The sequence below is a fragment of the Homalodisca vitripennis genome, chromosome 5 (genome assembly GCF_021130785.1).
Source record: "Homalodisca vitripennis isolate AUS2020 chromosome 5, UT_GWSS_2.1, whole genome shotgun sequence".
Lineage (NCBI taxonomy): Eukaryota > Metazoa > Arthropoda > Insecta > Hemiptera > Cicadellidae > Homalodisca > Homalodisca vitripennis.
This window is the reverse complement of record NC_060211.1, coordinates 173,170,672-173,192,516: the sequence shown is the minus strand read 5'-3', so window position 1 is coordinate 173,192,516 and position 21,845 is coordinate 173,170,672. Positions and strand designations below refer to the sequence as shown.

The 21,845-nt window shown below is 37.5% G+C and overlaps 1 protein-coding gene across 4 annotated transcripts in view; it reads left to right on the top strand.

Annotated features, from left to right (window-relative positions):
- The window catches only part of LOC124363186 (eukaryotic translation initiation factor 5B), a 120,587-nt gene that overhangs the window by 43,968 nt on the left and 54,774 nt on the right, over nt 1–21,845 (top strand). For 3 of the 4 annotated variants that reach the window (XM_046818336.1, XM_046818337.1, XM_046818339.1), the window contains exons 18-20: nt 13,053–13,129; nt 15,858–16,065; nt 18,982–19,077. In XM_046818336.1, coding sequence (XP_046674292.1) covers nt 13,053–13,129; nt 15,858–16,065; nt 18,982–19,077 — 381 coding nt within the window. The remainder of the gene's footprint in view (nt 1–13,052; nt 13,130–15,857; nt 16,066–18,981; nt 19,078–21,845) is intronic. The other variant, XM_046818338.1, reaches the window with a different exon arrangement.

The following is a 21,845-nucleotide window of genomic DNA, read 5'->3' as shown; positions in this document are numbered from 1 at the left end:
AAAATGGCTTCTGTTGAAAATGTTTAAAGTCAAATAACAAAAACACCAGTATAGTTGCAAAAAATGTACTAGACACCAAGTATTTGTAGAATTTTATTGCAATTCTAATGGTACTAGTTTCAACAAGATCCGCCAAGGCATAAGAGAGCACGACCACTTTAAAGATACACTTGCACAAGCCAGAAGCAGCAAACATTTTATCATCTGATTGTATATTGTTGTCTGGGTGTCTCTGGTGTCAAAGCGATGTAAAGAGTTCATGTTGAGCTTCTTCCCACCGACTTTGTTTGGGTCTCTTCAGACGAACATGACTCCAGATTCCAGACGATGCACTAACAGGAATGTGAACTGGAGCTAAACTTCACATTCAAATTGCATTTTGCTAAGTATGGCTTGACTGTGTCGTTTCTTCTAAACCTCGACCAGACATTTTTTCTTAAAAGCGAAATGTACACTGAAAAGGAACAAGATTTGAGACAGTTGGAGTTGTTAAGAAAAAGGTACAGAGAGTATAAACTTGCTCTCAGAAGAAGACTTTAACGTTCAAATTGCTTTCCTGATGGAAAACTTGTAGTAGTGTATGGAAGGGACAATGTTGAAGTTGTTGAAAAATAAAAATAAACAATGTTTTTACTCAAATCTGGTTATTTGTTTAGATAGATCTCATGTAACTCTAAACCTTAGCAATCTCCAGGACTGGCTTCTGGGAGCCTACTCATCTTCTGAAATCATATGCTCACGGAAAAGTTTATTGCAGACGCTTCAGCAATTTAACATTTGTTGTAAACAGTCAACTGTAGCCGTGTCCATACTTCATTGAATGCATTATACTCGGCACTGGTAGAAACCGTGTATAGAAATCTCTTCTTTCAGGAACCGACTTATATTGAATAACAGTTGTGGCACAAAATAAAACTGCTCAAACAGCAGTAGCTCTTTTACATAAAAACATTTTTTGCACTATGCATTAGTGTAATGATTTGTACATATCAGTTCATAGAGTTGATATTGTTCTGAAATTCATACATATTGTTTCAAAACAAATTTGAAAGTTAAAGGTATTTTGTGATTTTTCCAGTTCATTTAGTGACTGTGGAAGTGTGAAATGAAATGTAATGTTTAATAATACTTTAATACTCTATCTGGTAAATTTTTTTTAACTACATGATAAGTAATTTAAAAGATCATATTAGAATTGTATGAATTTTACAATTCGATATAAAATATTGGAATAAAATTATTTTAAATAGTGCATATTTCCTGTCTAACTTAATATTGCTAGGAGTTCTTTTTAATGATCCTGCAAATCTTCTAAAATTGCCTGAACCATATGCAGTTGTACAGTGAACTGTTCACTATTATTAAATTAACTTTCATGTCAATTGTTTTCAGGCATTCCAGCTATTTTTGAGCCTATATGTGGAGTAGATTCTCAATAATTTTAAAATTAGACTTATAAATTTGTTAATTTTTTAGATTTTCAGTACTTTTATGAAAAGCTTGTTGATTAGTCTAATATCAACTTGTTTGCAAAAGATTTGGTATCTTAATCCATGATATTGGATTAAAAATTGTTCCAACCTCTACATTTCATTTGGGTTAATATGAATGCTACAAACTAAACAAACATTTCATCAGTAATTATGTAGATATAACTTCAAACAAATACAATCCAAACAGAGTCAACAATCACACCTCTAAAAAACTACAAATTTGGTGTAGCTTCATGCAGAATTTAAAGTACAGATAGCCAGAGCTCTGACCAAGGATGGATGTGTGGAAAGGGCAGATGCAGGTACAGCTCAGTGTAGGGCCGACAAGTCTATAGCCACAGATAAGCCTGGACACCCTGACCAAGGGTGGATGTGTGGCAAGGACAAGTGCAGGTACAGTTCAGTGTAGGGCCGACAAGACTATAGCCACAGATAAGCCTGGACACCCTGACCAAGGGTGGATGTGTGGCAAGGGCAGGTGCAGGTACAGTTCGGTGTAGGGCCGACAAGACTATAGCCACAGATAAGCCTGGACACCCTGACCAAGGGTGGATGTGTGGCAAGGGCAGGTGCAGGTACAGCTTGGTGTAGGGCCGACTAGACTATAGCCACAGATAAGCCTGGACACCCTGACCAAGGGTGTATGTGTGGCAAGGGCAAGTGCAGGTACAGCTTGGTGTAGGGCCGACTAGACTAAAGCCACAGATAAGCCTGGACACCCTGACCAAGGGTGGATGTGTGGCAAGGGCAAGTGCAGGTACAGCTCGGTGTAGGGCCGACTAGACTATAGCCACAGATAAGCCTGGACACCCTGACCAAGGGTGGATGTGTGGCAAGGGCAGGTGCAGGTACAGTTCGGTGTAGGGCCGACAAGACTATAGCCACAGATAAGCCTGGACACCCTGACCAAGGGTGGATGTGTGGCAAGGGCAGGTGCAGGTACAGCTCGGTGTAGGGCCGACTAGACTAAAGCCACAGATAAGCCTGGACACCCTGACCAAGGGTGGATGTGTGGCAAGGGCAGGTGCAGGTACAGCTCAGTGTAGGGCCGACAAGACTATAGCCACAGATTAGCCTGGACACCCTGACCAAGGGTGGATGTGTGGCAAGGGCAAGTGCAGGTACAGCTCGGTGTAGGGCCGACTAGACTAAAGCCACAGATAAGCCTGGACACCCTGACCAAGGGTGGATGTGTGGCGAGGGCAGGTGCAGGTACAGCTCGGTGTAGGGCCGACTAGACTATAGCCACAGATAAGTCTGGACACCCTGACCGAGGGTGGATGTGTGGCAAGGGCAGGTGCAGGTACAGCTCGGTGTAGTGTCGACTAGACTATAGCCACAGATAAGTCTGGACACCCTGACCGAGGGTGGATGTGTGGCAAGGGCAGGTGCAGGTACAGCTCGGTGTAGGGCTGACTACACTAAAGCTACAGATAAGCCTGGACACCCTGGCTAAGGGTGGATGTGTGTCAAGGGCAGGTGCAGGTACAGTTCAGTGTAGTGCCGACTAGACTAAAGCCACAGATAAGTCTGGACACCCTGACCAAGGGTGGATGTGTGGCAAGGGCAGGTGGAGGTACAGCTCGGTGTAGGGCCGACTAGACTAAAGCCACAGAAAAGCCTGGATACCCTGACCAAGGGTGAATGTGTGGCAAGGGCAGGTGCAGGTACAGCTCGGTGTAGTGTCGACTAGACTATAGCCACAGATAAGTCTGGACACCCTGACCGAGGGTGGATGTGTGGCAAGGGCAGGTGGATGTCCAGCTCGGTGTAGGGCCGACTAGACTAAAGCCACAGAAAAGACTGGACACCCTGACCAAGGGGGGATGTGTGTCAAGGGCAGGTGCAGGTACAGCTCGGTGTAGTGCCGACTAAACTAAAGCCACAGATAACTCTGGACACCCTGACCAAGGGTGGATGTGTGGCAAGGACAGATGCAGATACAGCTCGGTGTAGGGCCGACTAGACTAAAACCACAGATAAGCCTGGACACCCTGACCAAGGGTGGATGTGTGGCAAGAGCAGGTGCAGGTACAGCTCGGTATAGGGCCGACTAGACTAAAGCCACAGATAAGTCTGGGCCGACTAGACTAAAGCCACAGAAAAGCCTGGACACCCTGACCAAGGGTGGATGTGTGGCAAGGGCAGGTGCAGGTACAGTTCAGTGTAGTGCCGACTAGACTAAAGCCACAGATAAGTCTGGACACCCTGACCAAGGGTGGATGTGTGGCAAGGGCAGGTGCAGGTACAGCTCGGTGTAGGGCCGACTAGACTAAAGCCACAGAAAAGCCTGGACACCCTGACCAAGGGTGGATGTGTGGCAAGGGCAGGTGCAGGTACGGCTAGTTGCACACACACCGATTTTGGACGACCGATTTTTTACCGGCTTCCAAATTCCAATGTGAACCGGCGCCGATCAGCTGTCGGCGTGTGTGCCAGGTTCCGTTCCCTCATTCAGTTCACTATTGGAATTTGGACGGCCGGTAAAAAATCGGTCGTCCAAAATCGGTGTGTGTGCAACTAGCCTACAGCTCGGTGCAGTGCCGACTGGACTATAGCCACAGAAAAACCTGGACACCCTGACCAAGGGTGGATGTGTGGCAAGGGCAGGTGCAGGTACAGCTCGGTGTAGGGCTGACTACACTAAAGCTACAGATAAGCCTGGACACCCTGGCTAAGGGTGGATGTGTGTCAAGGGCAGGTGCAGGTACAGTTCAGTGTAGTGCCGACTAGACTAAAGCCACAGATAAGTCTGGACACCCTGACCAAGGGTGGATGTGTGGCAAGGACAAGTGCAGGTACAGTTCAGTGTAGGGCCGACAAGACTATAGCCACAGATAAGCCTGGACACCCTGACCAAGGGGGGATGTGTGTCAAGGGCAGGTGCAGGTACAGCTCGGTGTAGGGCCGACTAGACTAAAGCCACAGATAAGTCTGGACACCCAGACTAAAGCCACAGATAAGTCTGGACACCCAGACTAAAGCCACAGATAAGTCTGGACACCCAGACTAAAGCCACAGATAAGTCTGGACACCCAGACTAAAGCCACAGATAAGTCTGGACACCCAGACTAAAGCCACAGATAAGTCTGGACACCCTGACCAAGGGTGGATGTGTGGCAAGGGCAGGTGCAGGTACAGCTCGGTGTAGGGCCGGGTAATTGTAGCGGGGGAAGTGGGAGTTAACAGGCCCTGATGGTTTGTATCCTGCCGACAAACAGGATGCCACTTCATTACAGCGAAGTGGCAGGAAGAGCAATCTGTACAGTAGCGTTGGGCCGCGACACGCCGTCAACTTTGGCCGAGACAAATTTGGTAACTTCTAGTCTCCCAAAAGGTCGATCACTAGTGTTTTAGTGGAATATTTTTCTCCTTACGAATTTTTCATCATCAACTTTGTTATGCCTTAGTTTTAGATCTCCAATTTTCGCGATTTGTTGTGTAGCAAATACGTATCATGTGACTAATAAAAATTATTTATTTATTTTTTTTTTTTTTGTATACTTATGTTTAACTCATAAGTTAGGGGTGTCTCCAGAAAATTAAACCATCCTACAGAACTGATTTAATGCCACGTTTGAGTTTGTTGTACGATGTAAATAATGTTGGGACAATTCATAACATTAGCCACGTCCACAGCACGACACTTCACACGTGTCTCCTGAGTGATGTCGTTCTGACCGTTTTTCAACAAGAGGTCCGCAAATTGGTTTTTAACACGCGGACAATTCGGAGACGAAGGTCTGACGTTGTGGGGGCGCAGGAAACATAAATATTGCGCGCCGTGGCGAACTCAGTTCGGGTAGGGTAAGGTAAGGTAAGGTAACTGGGTTAGAGACAGGAAGCTCTCCCACTGAAGTAATTAGAGGCAAGTGTAGCATATGGTGCGGTGTGGGAGATACCTGCCAGGCTGCCAGTTATGTCAACTCACGTGGGATTCTGTGTGGGAAAATATGTCTCTGGGAGTGGCACACCTGTTGTACTAACGTACGCTGGCCGCTGGCCGAGGCCCGCTGCGCAAGGAGTCGATCAGGCATCAGAATGGTTAATATGGGGCATCAAGTTAAAAAGAAATGAAAAAACAATAATACGAGACGATATACAACTAGTTAGTAACTTGTGACGAAATTGTCGTAGAAAAATAGAAATTCGAAATTGTGCACTATATGCCAATTTCGGTGTTAAGGCAGCACAATTTTTTGAGGTAATGTTTCCTTTATTCATTTTGTGATATAAAGAACATTTTTCAATAGGATATAATTAAAATTACATGTTTATTTCACTGTTCCCATATTTTTTACTTATCACGTGAAATTTATATTATTACGAGATAAGAAAGAAAAGTTTCAACAAGTCAAACAGAATCAGTATAAAAACGTTGAAATAAGTATAGGTTCCACTACACAATCATATTTTTAATATTTAATCGTTCAGTTGGATTTACAAATAATATTTTTAAACTACTTTCCATTTTCATTTAATTAAAATTGAGTGCATTAAAACGCATAATATTGTACATAAACATAAAATAGTAAAATGGACATTTTGTTAGTAATTTATTGTAACCATCTGAATGTAGTTTTCAATGCAAAATCACTCAGGTATAGTAATGAAGAACATTTTAATGTTATGCATTTGAGAGTAAACTACGATGATCAAAGCATCACAGTTTTATGAATTTGACAGTAAACTACGATTACCGGGCGCTGATCAAATCATTATAGTGTTATGCATTTGAGAAAAAACTACGATTACCGGGCGCTGATCAAAGCATTATAGTGTTATGCATTTGAGAGTAAACTACGATTACCGGGCGACGATCAAAGCATCATAGTGTTATGCATTTGAGAGTAAACTATGATTGCCTGGTTTTGATAAACAAATCATAGTGTTATGCATTTGAGATGTAACTACGATTACCGGGCTCTGTTCAAAACATCACAGTGTTATGAATTTGAGAGTAAACTACGATTACCGGGCTCTGATCAAAGCATTACAGTGTTATGAATTTGAGAGTAAACTATGATTACCGGACGCTGATCAAAACATCACAGTGTTATGAATTTGAGAGTAAACTACGATTACCGGGCTCTGATCAAAACATCACATTGTTATGAATTTGAGAGTAAACTACGATTACCGGGCTCTGATCAAAACATCAAAGTATTATGAATTTGAGAGTAAACTACGATTACCGGGCTCTGATCAAAACATCACATTGTTATGAATTTGTGAGTAAACTACGATTACCGGGCTCTGATCAAAACATCACATTGTTATGAATTTGAGAGTAAACTACGATTACTGGGCTCTGATCAAAGCATCACAGTGTTATGAATTTGAGAGTAAACTACGATTACCGGGTGCTGATGAAAGCATCACAGTGTTATGAATTTGAGAGTAAACTATGATTACCGGGCGCTGATGAAAGCATCACAGTGTTATAAATTTGAGAGTAAACTGCGATTACCGGGCGCTGATGAAAGCATCACAGTGTTATGAATTTCAGAGTAAACTACGATTACCGGGCGCTGATGAAAGCATCAAAGTGTTATGAATTTGAGAGTAAACTGCGATTACCGGGCGCTGATGAAAGCATCACAGTGTTATGAATTTCAGAGTAAACTGCGATTACCGGTCGACGATCAAAGCATCATACTGTTATGCATTTGAGAGTAAACTATGATTGCCTGGTTTTGATAAACAAATCATAGTGTTATGCATTTGAGATGTAACTACGATTACCGGGCTCTGTTCAAAACATCACAGTGTTATGAATTTGAGAGTAAACTACGATTACCGGGCTCTGATCAAAGCATTACAGTGTTATGAATTTGAGAGTAAACTATGATTACCGGACGCTGATCAAAACATCACAGTGTTATGAATTTGAGAGTAAACTACGATTACCGGGCTCTGATCAAAACATCAAAGTATTATGAATTTGAGAGTAAACTACGATTACCGGGCTCTGATCAAAACATCACATTGTTATGAATTTGTGAGTAAACTACGATTACCGGGCTCTGATCAAAACATCACATTGTTATGAATTTGAGAGTAAACTACGATTACTGGGCTCTGATCAAAGCATCACAGTGTTATGAATTTGAGAGTAAACTACGATTACCGGGCGCTGATGAAAGCATCACAGTGTTATGAATTTGAGAGTAAACTATGATTACCGGGCGCTGATGAAAGCATCACAGTGTTATAAATTTGAGAGTAAACTGCGATTACCGGGCGCTGATGAAAGCATCACAGTGTTATGAATTTCAGAGTAAACTACGATTACCGGGCGCTGATGAAAGCATCAAAGTGTTATGAATTTGAGAGTAAACTGCGATTACCGGGCGCTGATGAAAGCATCACAGTGTTATGAATTTCAGAGTAAACTGCGATTACCGGTCGACGATCAAAGCATCATAGTGTTATGCATTTGAGAGTAAACTACGATTGCCTGGTTTTGATCAAAGCATCGTAGTGTTATGCATTTGAGAGTAAACTACGAATAACGGGACCCTGATCAAAGCATCACAATTTTATGAATTTGAGAGTAAAGTACGATTACCGGGTGCTGATGAAAGCATCATAGTGTTATGCATTTGAGAGTAAACTATGATTGCCTGGTTTTGATCACAGCATCAAAGTGTTATACATTTGAGATGAAACTACGATTACCGGGCTCTTATCAAAGCATCATAGTGTTTTGCATTTGAGAGTAAACTATGATTGCCTGGTTTTGATCACAGCATCAAAGTGTTATACATTTGAGGTGAAACTACGATTACCGGGCTCTTATCAAAGCATCATAGTGTTTTGCATTTCAGAGTAAACTATGATTGCCTGGTTTTGATCACAGCATCAAAGTGTTATACATTTGAGGTGAAACTACGATTACCGGGCTCTTATCAAAGCATCATAGTGTTTTGCATTTCAGAGTAAACTATGAATAACGGGACCCTGATCAAAGCATCACAGTGTTATGCATTTGAAAATAAACTTCGATTACCGGGCGTTGATCAAAGCGTCATACTGTTATGCATTTGAGAGTAAACTATGATTGCATGGTTTTGATAAAAAAAATCATAGTGTTATGCATTTGAGATGAAACTACGATTACCGGGCGCTGATGAAAGCATCAGTGTTATGAATTTGAGAGTAAACTACGATTACCGGTCGACGATCAAAGCATCATAGTGTTATGCATTTGAAAATAAACTTCGATTACCGGGCGTTGATCAAAGCGTCATACTGTTATGCATTTGAGAGTAAACTATGATTGCATGGTTTTGATAAAAAAAATCATAGTGTTATGCATTTGAGATGAAACTACGATTACCGGGCGCTGATGAAAGCATCAGTGTTATGAATTTGAGAGTAAACTACGATTACCGGGCGCTGATGAAAGCATCAGTGTTATGCATTTGAGAGTAAACTACGATTGCCTGGTTTTGATCAAAGCATCATAGTTTATGCATTTGAGATGAAACTACGATTGCCTGGTTTTGATCCAAGCATCATAGTGTTTTGCATTTGAGAGTAAACTACGTTTTCCGGTCTCTGTGTGTATAGCAAATTCTCACTCAATCACAAGGAGTACAATTCTTTACTTATAGGTACCGACGAGTAACTTCTGATGTGTTTGAAGGTTACAGCCAGTTCGAGGACGCTGGTGATAAGATATTCCGTGAAGAAGCCCGGACAATGTACAGGAAGGGGTTCCGGTCGGTACGGCCTGACAAAGCTCGAGTATCCGGCGTTTGTGCATCCCCGGACACAGTCATCTTCTTTGTGCCATCTTACAGGACTGGACGCATCTTACATATCGCATTAAGAAGTACGGCAGTGTCCGCGACTGTGGACTTTGGAAGGGCGGAAAGTTGAACTGAGTTAATCTGAACTTAGTAGAAATTTGCTACTCTCCGATTTTAATATTTTATTACGTCTGTTTGCCTCGTCCGGAGTACACCACACACGGTACTCAAAGAAGGAATTGAACTGACGATGTAAATAAGTCAGCTGTCTCCAGCTTCTGCGCACCAAACTTGCGGGAACCGCTGGACGATGCCATATCGTTTGTCGGAAAGATTCGAGGAGTAACGGGAATTTCTGTTCCTGAAGACAAAATCCTGCAGTCCTTCAATTGCAACAAAGGCAATAATTTTATTAAACTTCCCACATCCCTCCCACAAAAGCCGTTCTTAAAACATATTCTCTGATTTTGTACAATAGATTAATGTAAAATATATCAATGTAGTCGTTACACAACAACGGTATCAGCACAAGTATGTAATTAGCTTTATAGAGTTGTAAGATCTGAATTTGCACTGGCACAAGAATAGTTACTGTAGCTGACTTCACTGGAAACAGAACTAAAACTATCTAATATATTTACAAAAGTAAATATTTATTGTTATCGAAAACAACACATAATTCAACGTGTATCGTATTAAAACACACACTTAAGCAGCCTGCAGTGCATTTCGGTTAGTCCCAGTTATATATAAACAATTTGGAATAAAAATCTATTTGTTTTTAGTGTGATTAAACCTAATATTTTGATGTGGTAAAGATCGAAATTGTGTAACTTTTCTTCGCTGTTACATAATTAAAAGTACGACTCTCTCGTTGCGTTCTATTCCATATTTTTCTATTGTTTGCGTGTAAGATGAAGTTACTGTATCTTTTTTAATTTGTTTTGGAAAGTGATGTGTCTTTACTATTTGTCTGGAGTGCTGATATAAATGGCAATGGATCCAAACCCACATACGTAGAGTCTTTGCAAAAACGAGAAGTAAAAGTAAGAAGACACAACAAGGTTCTAAACCAGGAAGTGGCGCTGATTGATAAGAAAGAAAGAGGAGGAGGAAAGAGGCATTTCTTGCAAAATATACTTTGTCCTCATCCGAATGTTTATTTATAATCAATGTTTTATAGACGAATAGTACACAGTGGGCACGTAATGGGGAATTGAGTGACGATAGGAGTATCTTTTATTTCTCCCTCGCCTCTAACCGGGTACAAACGATCAATTTCGGACAAACGATAAGCCCCCGCTACAAAGCGTGCAATGGCCCTGTGTTGTGTGATGAAAGATAAAACTAGGTATATTTTTAGATTCGCACTTTTAACATTAAGCAACGAGGTTGTTTGCACAACTTAATTTAATAACAATAGAATTTTAACGTCACCCAAGTATATTGCACGATATTTATAAGGGCGGAGGTGATTTTTCCAACGTTGTGCAATTAATTCAGAGATAACAATCTCCGAAGTTTATCCCTGATTAATTAACCGTCAGTTTTATATAACCACCATGTCTAAATTATTTTATTATTAGAAAAGGAGGACGTTTAGTTAGCACTTACCAAAACCATTTAATCTCTTCTTGGGGTTTGTACACATTCTAGTATTTGGTTGCTCTCTCAGCCATCTGTGATCATACCCTTTAGAATTATATTCTGTTACGTGATGGCGTTATCTCGTGCTGCCGCAATCTGCACTGATGGCCGGAGGCATTATTAGATAAGATAAGATAGGAATGTTATCCGTCCACCGTTCTTGTAAAACTATGTATACCTCCGTATAATATTAAATCTCCTTACCAACGATTACAGTGTGATGGCTACGTATGCAAGATTTCGCAAGGTTTGGTGCGGTTTAACATAATAAACCTAGACCACCCCAGCTTGAAATAAACGATTGAATGTTACCGTTACCAATATTTGATTATCAAAACGTTTCTCAACTTTCATTGGAAGACATCGGTCTGTAGAAGTCGAATGTAGAATTTGATATATTTACGGTACGGGGATGCTTCGAATTACCGACTTCCACCAAGAGTCGTCAGAGTATGACAAACCTAGTACGATTACACCAGAATACAAGTCTAGTCCAAGACTCCCTCATTGGCCGTACTGTTAAGACATGAACAGGTTATAAACTATCCCTACCTGTTCACAATTCAGTTTTCTGTAAATTAATAAAGTGTTGCAGCTCACACCAGTTACGTACTTTCTTCTCTACCGATTTTCTCTAAACCGCCGTCGGCCTGCTCCGTCTAAGGCATGCGAAGTACGGGGGCGAATGTCAACTAGACACAGCGGATGTGTATCCTGTGGTGGCCATCAGTATGCGACGGTGGCATGCAAGGGTGCCCTCTCACATATCAATACCGCCCATTGTCACCGGCCGGTGCCGCATCAGCGCGGTAGTTAAATATCTGTCTGACCACTATCTCTGTCCTGCGGAAATATTCCTCAACACCCTCCCACCTTCCTCGCAGTTTCTGGATCCCATCTGGCACGGGGATAAACTGCCTAGTGCAACTCAGACGAATTGCTTGTCAGTGATGGAGGTCAAGGTTAGTTCCTCGAAGGGTGCCACCAAGCTCTGGTTTCGATCCTGCTACCCTTTCCTCACAAGCAATCATGGAGTGGGGTGGGAGATTTTCTCTGTCCCAAGGGTGTACTGGTGCATTGTTCACCTTCGGATGGCCTTTGAAGACTCTTGAAAGAGAATGGTGTCGCATCCTAGTATCAGACTGACCAAGCTGGATCACGAGCCAATTGAGTCAGATCTCTCTGTCTATCCATCTGTCCCCTTGATATCTCGAAAAAGAAATGATCTGCAGAGTTGAAATTTTTCATAACGCTTTATTTCTATATAGGTAACAATGAGTTCGATGATGGAGCATATTACTCCACTAGATTTGGTTGTGCATTAGCGAATCGGTCATGGATAACCATGATGGCGACAAGAAAATATCAGGATACATGAATTTGTAAACAAACAGAATACAATCATTTAAGATATTAACATGTGACATATTAATACGGTCATGTAGCTTAACAATCCCAATACATACGTCCTGTTTTGGTGACTTAGTGGTTGGACTGTTATTACTAAACACTGCTATGAAAACCAACTTCACGTAACGTAGCTATGGTGGAAAGGTTTGATTCAATGTGAATGTTGAGTTTCACGCTGCGGAAGGTGAACTGGAGCTGAACTCTTCATTCACAAACCCAACTTAATAGGCAAAAATATGAGAGTATCGTGTGGCAAGATATTTCAAAAGATTGTCATAGCATAATGGTTGTTACATGTCCATCCATTGAGTTTGGCTGAGTGTCATTGAAGCCTATTATTCAGTTTACTGGACGCTTTTAAAAATTTATTCTCTGTTCGATTATCTATCCGCAGGACATGTCGACACTGAAATGAGTTTGAAATTTCTCATATAACCTAAGCGAAGCCTGTTATGCAACGTGTGGTGTGGCGTACTCCTACCTTCTTCTTCTAAGGGACGACCCTCAAGGGCCTTTTGTGCACTCCAGAAGTATACCATAAGGCCAACCAGTTTACGGTTTCAGCAGTTCTACAAACCGTCGAACAACCAATGAGATCCTCTTGAAGAAATTGACTACGTAAGATGGCGTAGCGCTCCATTGCTATTGCAGGACTGTCAAAGAGCAGGTACCTCCTGTTCGTCGCACATTCTACAGAGCGAATCCTCCTACTCGTACCTATTAATGAGTTGTGATGTTGTTCCAGTACTCCAACATCAGGATCGGGCCTGTTGTCAAGAAGGACGTCATGAAGGCATCAACCATGCTTGAGCACGAGAGCCAGTAAGTTCCTGTCACTTTTTCTTAGAATTAGTAACTACTGCATAAAGGTAACATCATAGAGATCTGTCTCATATAAAAATATTACCCAGTACTGTAATATCCTCAATGCAAATACTCAGGCTCACCTTCAGTTTATTGATCATCTGACTCAAAAATTCTAAAAAGATATTTTCATTCTAGGTTGAAAAATAGTAAATTCCTCCGTAAAAGCCCTGTCTGCACTGGCAGCCATCTTGATTGTAGCGACCTAGAACAATGTTAAACCTCATTCACTTTAACACCTTATTTTTACTCACAAATTTTGGGAGGGTCCTAAAAATATAATTACAAAGCAACAAAACGCTTTTTTTATTCAACAAAAAATACTTTCTATGGGTAAACTAAAAAAAACTCTCACCATCTTTTTGTACTTTTTCATTGAAATACTTAAAATGTATACCCTTTAATAGAGAGAAACTAATCGTTTGAATGCATATTTATTATTCCTTTAAAACTAAAATCTCCCATAAAGTTTTGATGAACAATAAAGGCAAAAAAGTGCGGAAGTGTGACATAGATCTTATGGGGAGAAACCCAAGGTCATTTCACTGGTTTTTCTTATGTTTAATTCTAGATCCATGCCATGTTAATGTTCCAACCAATCAAAGTGCTATACGGTAAATTGTTCATTGTCTATGTACTACTAATATTCCAATGCTTCCAGACAGTGGCGTTAAAATATGTTATGGGTTTCCTCTTTCCATTTGTAGTGAAATAAAATATTTTCCAATAATTTATAAAAAATCTTATTACAAATAATATATGACATGTCAGGCTGTATTGTTTGTATTATATATATATATATATACATACTAGCTGTTTCCCGCGGCTTCGCACGCTTTTCGTAAGTTTTGCCCGCGTATGAGCATTTCTGGTTGAAGTAAATTATATTTCCAACCCCGATGTAGATTTTACCTTGATGTCACGATCAAGAAAATATGTCAAAAATGTATTGTACATGCATAATGTATTTTATTACAAAGTGGTCTACCACTCAACCTTTAAGTTCAACCAAAAATTTAGTTTAGACAATTATACATCATAACTTAGCGCCTTCAAATAGTGTTTCACTGTTTAATATACGTATCTATCTCGTAATTGCAGGTTATAATGTGCAGGCGCTTTGAAAACTTTTCTTCATTTTATTCGTTTATATTCACGACATAAGCGAATAATTCAGATAATAACTATCCTATCTTCTAAGTTAGACTAAATTACGGATACATGTGAAATTTGATTGAAATTGGTTCAGTCGTTTTGGAGTTTATTGGCAACATACATCGTGACTCAAGATTTTTATATATATATAAGATATATATTTTAACATTCAGGCCCATGGTGGCAACATGAAAGTAATACGTGTCCAGCATCAATGTAACATGTCTTTTTTTATGTTGCAATATTTTCATTATTTAAAGTTGTATCTTACTCAGTGCTACTTAACGTGTATTAAGGCCCTTTTAAGAATGCCAAACTGGCTGTGTTTTTTGTCTAAAACAGTTTTGAAATGATTGTAGGTTTTTATTGTTTCTATTTCTAACATGAGTTTCTGCTGCTGTAATCAGGTGTTCAGTTCAACTTATTTGAATTTCCACCTGTTTCCCAGTTAGTTGCTCAGTATTTCCTTTTCCCAAGCATGTGGCAAATAACAATGTTTGCCGTATAGTTTTCATTGTGAATATTACAATAAGTTATGTACGTTTACATTCTGCAGTAAATTCTAACGATTTGCGTTTTATGTGCTGAAATCATACAGTTTCATAGTCAGCTCTATGAATAGTAGCATGAATTGATACCATTTTGTAAGCACTGTATAGAATAAAAATAATCTATGCAATATAATGTAACATATGTTCTTAAGATTCAAATTTTTATTCATAATGTTAAGTCAGTTTGAGGAATGACATATTGTCAGTACCAATGACACCTTAAAAACATCATAGTTCTTTTTATGTAAAATACATTTTATTTATAAAAATTATTATATTTAGGAATTGTTATACTGCATGAACTTTAATAAATAAACAATAAAACATGGCTTTATTGGAGGGAAATTTAAGACAATAAACATGTTGTTTAATATTACACATAATATACTAATAATTTCATCACCAATATGCATTAGCATTAGTACCAACGAGGCAATCATAGCATCATAGTGGCAACCATGACATCATGGTACTTTTTATGAAAATCAATACATTTTTTATTCATAATAACTAGCAAAACATTTTTTGGAACACACCTCACACCTCTCACATTATTTAACCTGGACTTCAAACTTAGGCTCCTTAGGGCCAATAACAAAGATCCTAGATTTTTTGTTATAAAAATTCATAACCATTTTTATTTAAGTTGATAACTTTTCGTTATGTTATTTTGATAAAATCCAAGTTACCACATTAGTAACCACATAACGATATGATGGTGTATCAGTTAATTCTCTCAAACATTACATGTCCTGAAATAGTCTACTTATATTTGGGTTTCAATAATGCAATGCGCCAAGTCCTCATGACACTACAGATGGTTTGACACTATCCAATTTGTAGCAAATACGCAACGATCCTTGCGTTTGACGTGAAGGTCGAGTGAGATGCACAAGAGCTGGCTAACACGGGTTTCAATAACACAATGTAGCAGTCCTCATGACACTACCGACGGTTTGACACTATCCAATTTGTTGCAGATACGCAACGATCCTTGCGTTTGACGTGAAGGTTGAGCGAGATGCACAAGAGCTGGCTGACACGTTGGGAGTGAAGATATTCCAGGCAGACATCATCTACCACCTGTTCGACAAATTCATGGCCTATCGTGAAGAGCTCAAACAGAAGAAACGAGACGAGTTCAAACACATCGCCGTCTTCCCTTGCAAGCTCAAAGTGCTACCACAGGTAATAACTGTGACACCTTAGTCAAATAAAGCAGTTTTGTCCACAATTCATGTGTAAAATTTCTCGAACAATTTTTGCATGTATAATGAAGACAAATTTTAAATATTAGAAAAATTATTTAAAAATGTTAATACCAAGGTTAGAAAATACTAATCAATTATATTAATTGGTTAGCAATTGAAAGCAAGAATGGTTTGTTCTTTTTAGACAAACGTAAACCAATTCAATCATTATATGTATTATTATAATATGCTAAGCTATATCCGGTGTTGGTTCATTTCTCATTGGCCCTTTTTATGGGTGTTCCAAGTAATTTTTAAAAAACTATTATACATGTTTAGCACATGTTTTAATACCAACTATCTAATTTAAAAAAACAAACATTCATTTAGCAATGTCTCATTTGAATATAGCAACCACTCACCATTGATGTTCCTTACGCTGATGCAATACATTGCACACTTGATGTTCATTACGCTGATGCAATACATTGCACACTTGATGTTCATTACGCTGATGCAATACATTGTACACTTGGTGTTCCTTACGCTGATGCAATACATTGCGCACTTGATGTTCCTTATGCTGATGCAATACATTGCGCACTTGATGTTCCTTACGCTGATGCAATACATTGCACACTTGATGTTCCTTACGCTGATGCAATACATTGTGCGCTTGATGTTCATTATGCTGATGCAATACATTGCACACTTGATGTTCCTTACGCTGATGCAATACATTGCACACTTTGAATCTGTAAAAAATACAGGTTATGTCATATAATTCAGTCAAAAACATCGGTGCTACAGGTTCTGTGTTGTTTGGAAGTTTTGTCATTACAGAAAGCTATTGGACCTGCTCTCGAAATGTTAACAAAATAATGTAATCAAAAATTAGTTACAAAGATTTTCCTGTATACGCTGAAATGAATAATCTATGTTTTGAGAAAAACTGTGTACTTTGTTTGATATTGGGTTGTTTTTCTAATTGGATTAAAACTGAAATTTTGGTTTAGCTTTTTATCATAGACTTTTAATAATAAAATTATAAAACAATTATCAATTTAAAACGAACCCTCCAATAATATACTTTTTGATTATTTCTGTGAGGCCTTTCGTTCTCAATGGGCATATCATCAGACCCACATAACTGAATAAAATTTGTTACAATAACAATATAAACAATTTTGTACTAAATAAAAACATATGTCATTAAAATACAAAGAGATAATATTCTGACAGGACAGTATGTCTTATGTATATATATATATATATATATATATATATATATATATATATATATATATATATATATATATATATACTGTGTATGATATTTGGCTAAAATGGATAGTTGGAGATTTAGTTTGAAATTTGTAGAACGTTATTTTTCAACAAAGTGACATTTAGAATACTTTTTTATAAAAATTAATGGTATAAACTTTTTATTATATTATTCTTGATGAGGAATGAATGTGGTGTAAAAGTGAATATGTTCAGTTTGGTGGTGTAAAAGTAAATATGTTCAGTTTGGTGGTGTAAAAGTAAATATGTTCAGTTTGGTGGTATAAAAAGTAAATATGTTCAGTTTGGTGGTGTAACAGTAAATATGTTCAGTTTGGTGGTGTAACAGTAAATATGTTCAGTTTGGTGGTGTAACAGTAAATATGTTCAATTTCGTGGTGTAAAAGTAAATATGTTCAGTTTGGCGGTGTAACAGTAAATATGTTCAGTTTGGTGGTGTAAAAGTAAATATATTCAGATTGGTGGTGTAAAAATAAATATGTTCAGTTTGGTGGTGTAACAGTAAATATGTTCAGTTTGGTGGTGTAACAGTAAATATGTTCAGTTTAGCGGTGTAACAGTAAATATGTTCAGTTTGGTGGTGTAACAGTAAATATGTTCAGTTTGGTGGTGTAAAAGTAAATATGTTCAGTTTGGTGGTGTAAAAGTAAATATGTTCAGTTTGGTGGTGTAAAAGTAAATATGTTCAGTTTGGTGGTGTAACAGTAAATATGTTCAGTTTGGTGGTGTAAAAGTAAATATGTTCAGTTTGGTGGTGTAAAAGTAAATATGTTCAGTTTGGTGGTGTAAAAGTAAATATGTTCAGTTTGGTGGTGTAAAAGTAAATATGTTCAGTTTGGTGGTGTAAAAGTAAATATGTTCAGTTTGGTGGTGTAAAAGTAAATATGTTCAGTTTGGTGGTGTAAAAGTAAATATGTTCAGTTTGGTGGTGTAAAAGTAAATATGTTCAGTTTGGTGGTGTAAAAGTAAATATGTTCAGTTTGGTGGTGTAAAAGTAAATATGTTCAGTTTGGTGGTGTAACAGTAAATATGTTCAGTTGGGTGGTGTAAAAGTAAATATGTTCAGTTTGGTGGTGTAAAAGTAAATATGTTCAGTTGGGTGGTGTAAAAGTAAATATGTTCAGTTTGGTGGTGTAAAAGTAAATATGTTCAGTTTGGTGGTGTAAAAGTAAATATGTTCAGTTGGGTGGTGTAAAAGTAAATATGTTCAGTTTGGTGGTGTAAAAGTAAATATGTTCAGTTTGGTGGTGTAACAGTAAATATGTTCAGTTGGGTGGTGTAAAAGTAAATATGTTCAGTTTGGTGGTGTAAAAGTAAATATGTTCAGTTTGGTGGTGTAAAAGTAAATATGTTCAGTTTGGTGGTGTAAAAGTAAATATGTTCAGTTGGGTGGTGTAAAAGTAAATATGTTCAGTTTGGTGGTGTAAAAGTAAATATGTTCAGTTTGGCAGTGTAACAGTAAATATGTTCAGTTTGGCGGTGTAACAGTAAATATGTTCAGTTTGGTGGTGTAACAGTAAATATGTTCAGTTTGGTGGTGTAACAGTAAATATGTTCAGTTTGGTGGTGTAACAGTAAATATGTTCAGTTTGGTGGTGTTATGTTCCAGTTTGTGTTCAATTCCCGAGACCCTATCGTGATGGGTGTGATGGTGGAGGCCGGCATAATCAAGGAGGGTACTCCGATCTGTGTGCCAAGCAAAGAGGTCAGTACTCTACTGATATTGTGTCCATACCATTATTTTACATTGTATGTTTATTGCATGGTCTTTGGTTTTATATTCAATAAACTATTAATGGTAAAACATGTTGTCTTGTTCGACATAGTATACAGGTTCTATGATTTTCCCTAGTATAGTCAACCATCCATCACATTAATGTTGATCTTTTAAAACTTGATCAAATAATATTTGGATTCGTTTATTGCCATTTATTAACCCCTCGTAGAAGGCTGAAAATCAGCAAAAATTGTTTTTAGGCTCAATACCTTTTTTTTCTAACATTTTGATATAAAAATTGTGGTAGTTAATTTGAACGAAATAATATTTTGACGGTTTTATTCAAAACATATATACTACATATATATATATATATATATATATATACTACTGCAGTGTTGCCAACGCACAAAAAGATTTCCTTAAAAAATAAACATTCAATTCATATTTAAGTTTCATCTGATAAATACGGGTTTCAACAATTTCTTAAATAATTTGGTGTGGATTTATCCTAATTATATAAGCAAACTGTCCACGAAGGGTAATTGTTATTGTTAACAATATTGTGCAGGCACTTGATTTATTAACAGAAATATTCATGTTAAATCTTTAATTATAGATGTGTTGTATTGACAGTCAAAAACATCAGTGTTTATAGAAGCCGGGTTTGTCACACTGCCATCTTAAATGTAATTGAAGATTTTTCATAATAGCATAAATTTAATAAAAGGAAGATGCTTTTTTTTACCAATCAAAAGAAGACATTCCATAATATTATGTACTGAAATCTCACCTACCTAGATCCATAAGAATTGTTAAGTAAAGAAAACAAAGGTGATTTTAGTTTATAAATTTTGCCGCCTGCAGTAAGAAGTTTGCAGTTTTCACTGGATTGTTGTGTGAAGCCATAATGTATCTTCCAAAGGCCAATACCAACATTGGAAAATTAAATTCTTCCTCTTTCTTTTGCTCCAAACAGAACTGTCTAAACCTTTGGTGTTGTAAAAATTATCTTATACATATTTATAAGTTGTAGAGTTGACAATGGTGCTTCAATGCAATCATAAAAAATTATTGAAAATGAAATGTTGAAAATGTTTTCAATTAATTGAAATACGACAAAAGTATTCTACTTTACACTGTGGTAACAGTTGTAAGACTTGAAGTTGGCAGATGTAAGGATGTAATTCCCATTGCCCTTTTTTTTGTCATCCTCACGTTACTTCCTCAAGTATTTTTTGTTTGGTCTATTGTAATTAAGTTGAGAGATAACTGATTCATTGTTTACTTTCGCCTTGATTTTACCAGCTGGCTTACTACTACCGTTTACTACTTAAACAGTTATGCCTCAAAAATAGGCTCATCCTTGGAGGTTTATTTTCTAAGTTTTTTGTCTTTTGGAATTTTAATATTGTCTAATGCCTAGTAAGTTTTTGTTAATAGGAAATATTTGTATGACAATATTGTAAAAACTTTGTAAATTTTGTTTGTTTGTAAATATGCAATATTCAATGTTTTCACAGGTCATGTATTGCACATGGTATCAAAGTTTCAATGCAGACCAGCCTAGACTTCATATTCCCAAGAATAAGCTATTTGACATATATTTAAGTCTCTCTGCTTCTGATTGGCAATATTTTTAATCTATTTTTGATGACAAAAATCCAGAAACAATGTTAGATTTTGTATTTAATATTTTAATTAACAATTTAAATTGTTTTAAAACATTGAATAAAGTTAAATAATACCAAAAAATTACACTCACTCAAAAGTGGTACACTAAGGGAATGGCAGAAATGAAATATGAGCGTTATTCCTTTATAAATTGCTGAAGGGTATATGTAACTAACAACAATAACAATAAAAACTAATAACAAAGCACTTAAATGTAAGCATGATAAATTGAAGTATAATTTTAAAGTCACTAAAAGATGCAAAATAATTCAATAACATTTATTATATTGAAAAAAGTACTAATAAATGCAAAGCAGTTTGGAGTGTTATTAAAAATAATACAATAATATATTTATAAATATGTTTATAAAGAAAAATTTATGTCAGATGTGGAGCCTGATTTTCTTAATAAATATTTCATTAATTCTGTAAGTAATATATAACAAAAGAAAAGAAGATAACTCTACTTGTAACAGTTGTGAACCTCTCGATGAGAGAAATAACAACACTGTAAGTTTTAGCTGGAATAAAATCACACCAAAAAATGTCCTGTCTTTTGTGAGAAACTGAAAAGATCCAAAATATTGATGTTTACAACACGTCAAATAATCTATTGAAATACATAGCTCCAAGTTTGGCTGATATCTTGCAAAATGTATAAATAGTCTATTAAATAAAGGCATTTTTCTAGATGTTCTTAAAGTCTCTGGGATGTGTCTGGTCCACAAAATAGGCCCTAAAAACCAACCCCAGAATTACCAACCTATTTCAATCATTCCCTTTGCTATGCAAACTAAAAGAATCAATGGTATAGGAACAAATTAGCACTTTTTTCGAAATAATCTCTTAAATCTAACTCAGAATGGCTTTAGAAAAGAAAAATTAACTGTCTGTACACCTGATCACTTAGTCAGGCAATTTTATGAAACTTTTCGAAGATAACACATATAGTTAGAAGACTATTTTGTATGACCTGAGCAACAGTAGCGTAGCCAGAAATTTCGTTCGGGGGGGGGTCCGAAACCGGGGATCCGGAGGACGTTTTTGTGTGTTATTTGCCAATGAGTTTCACTGGTAAAAAG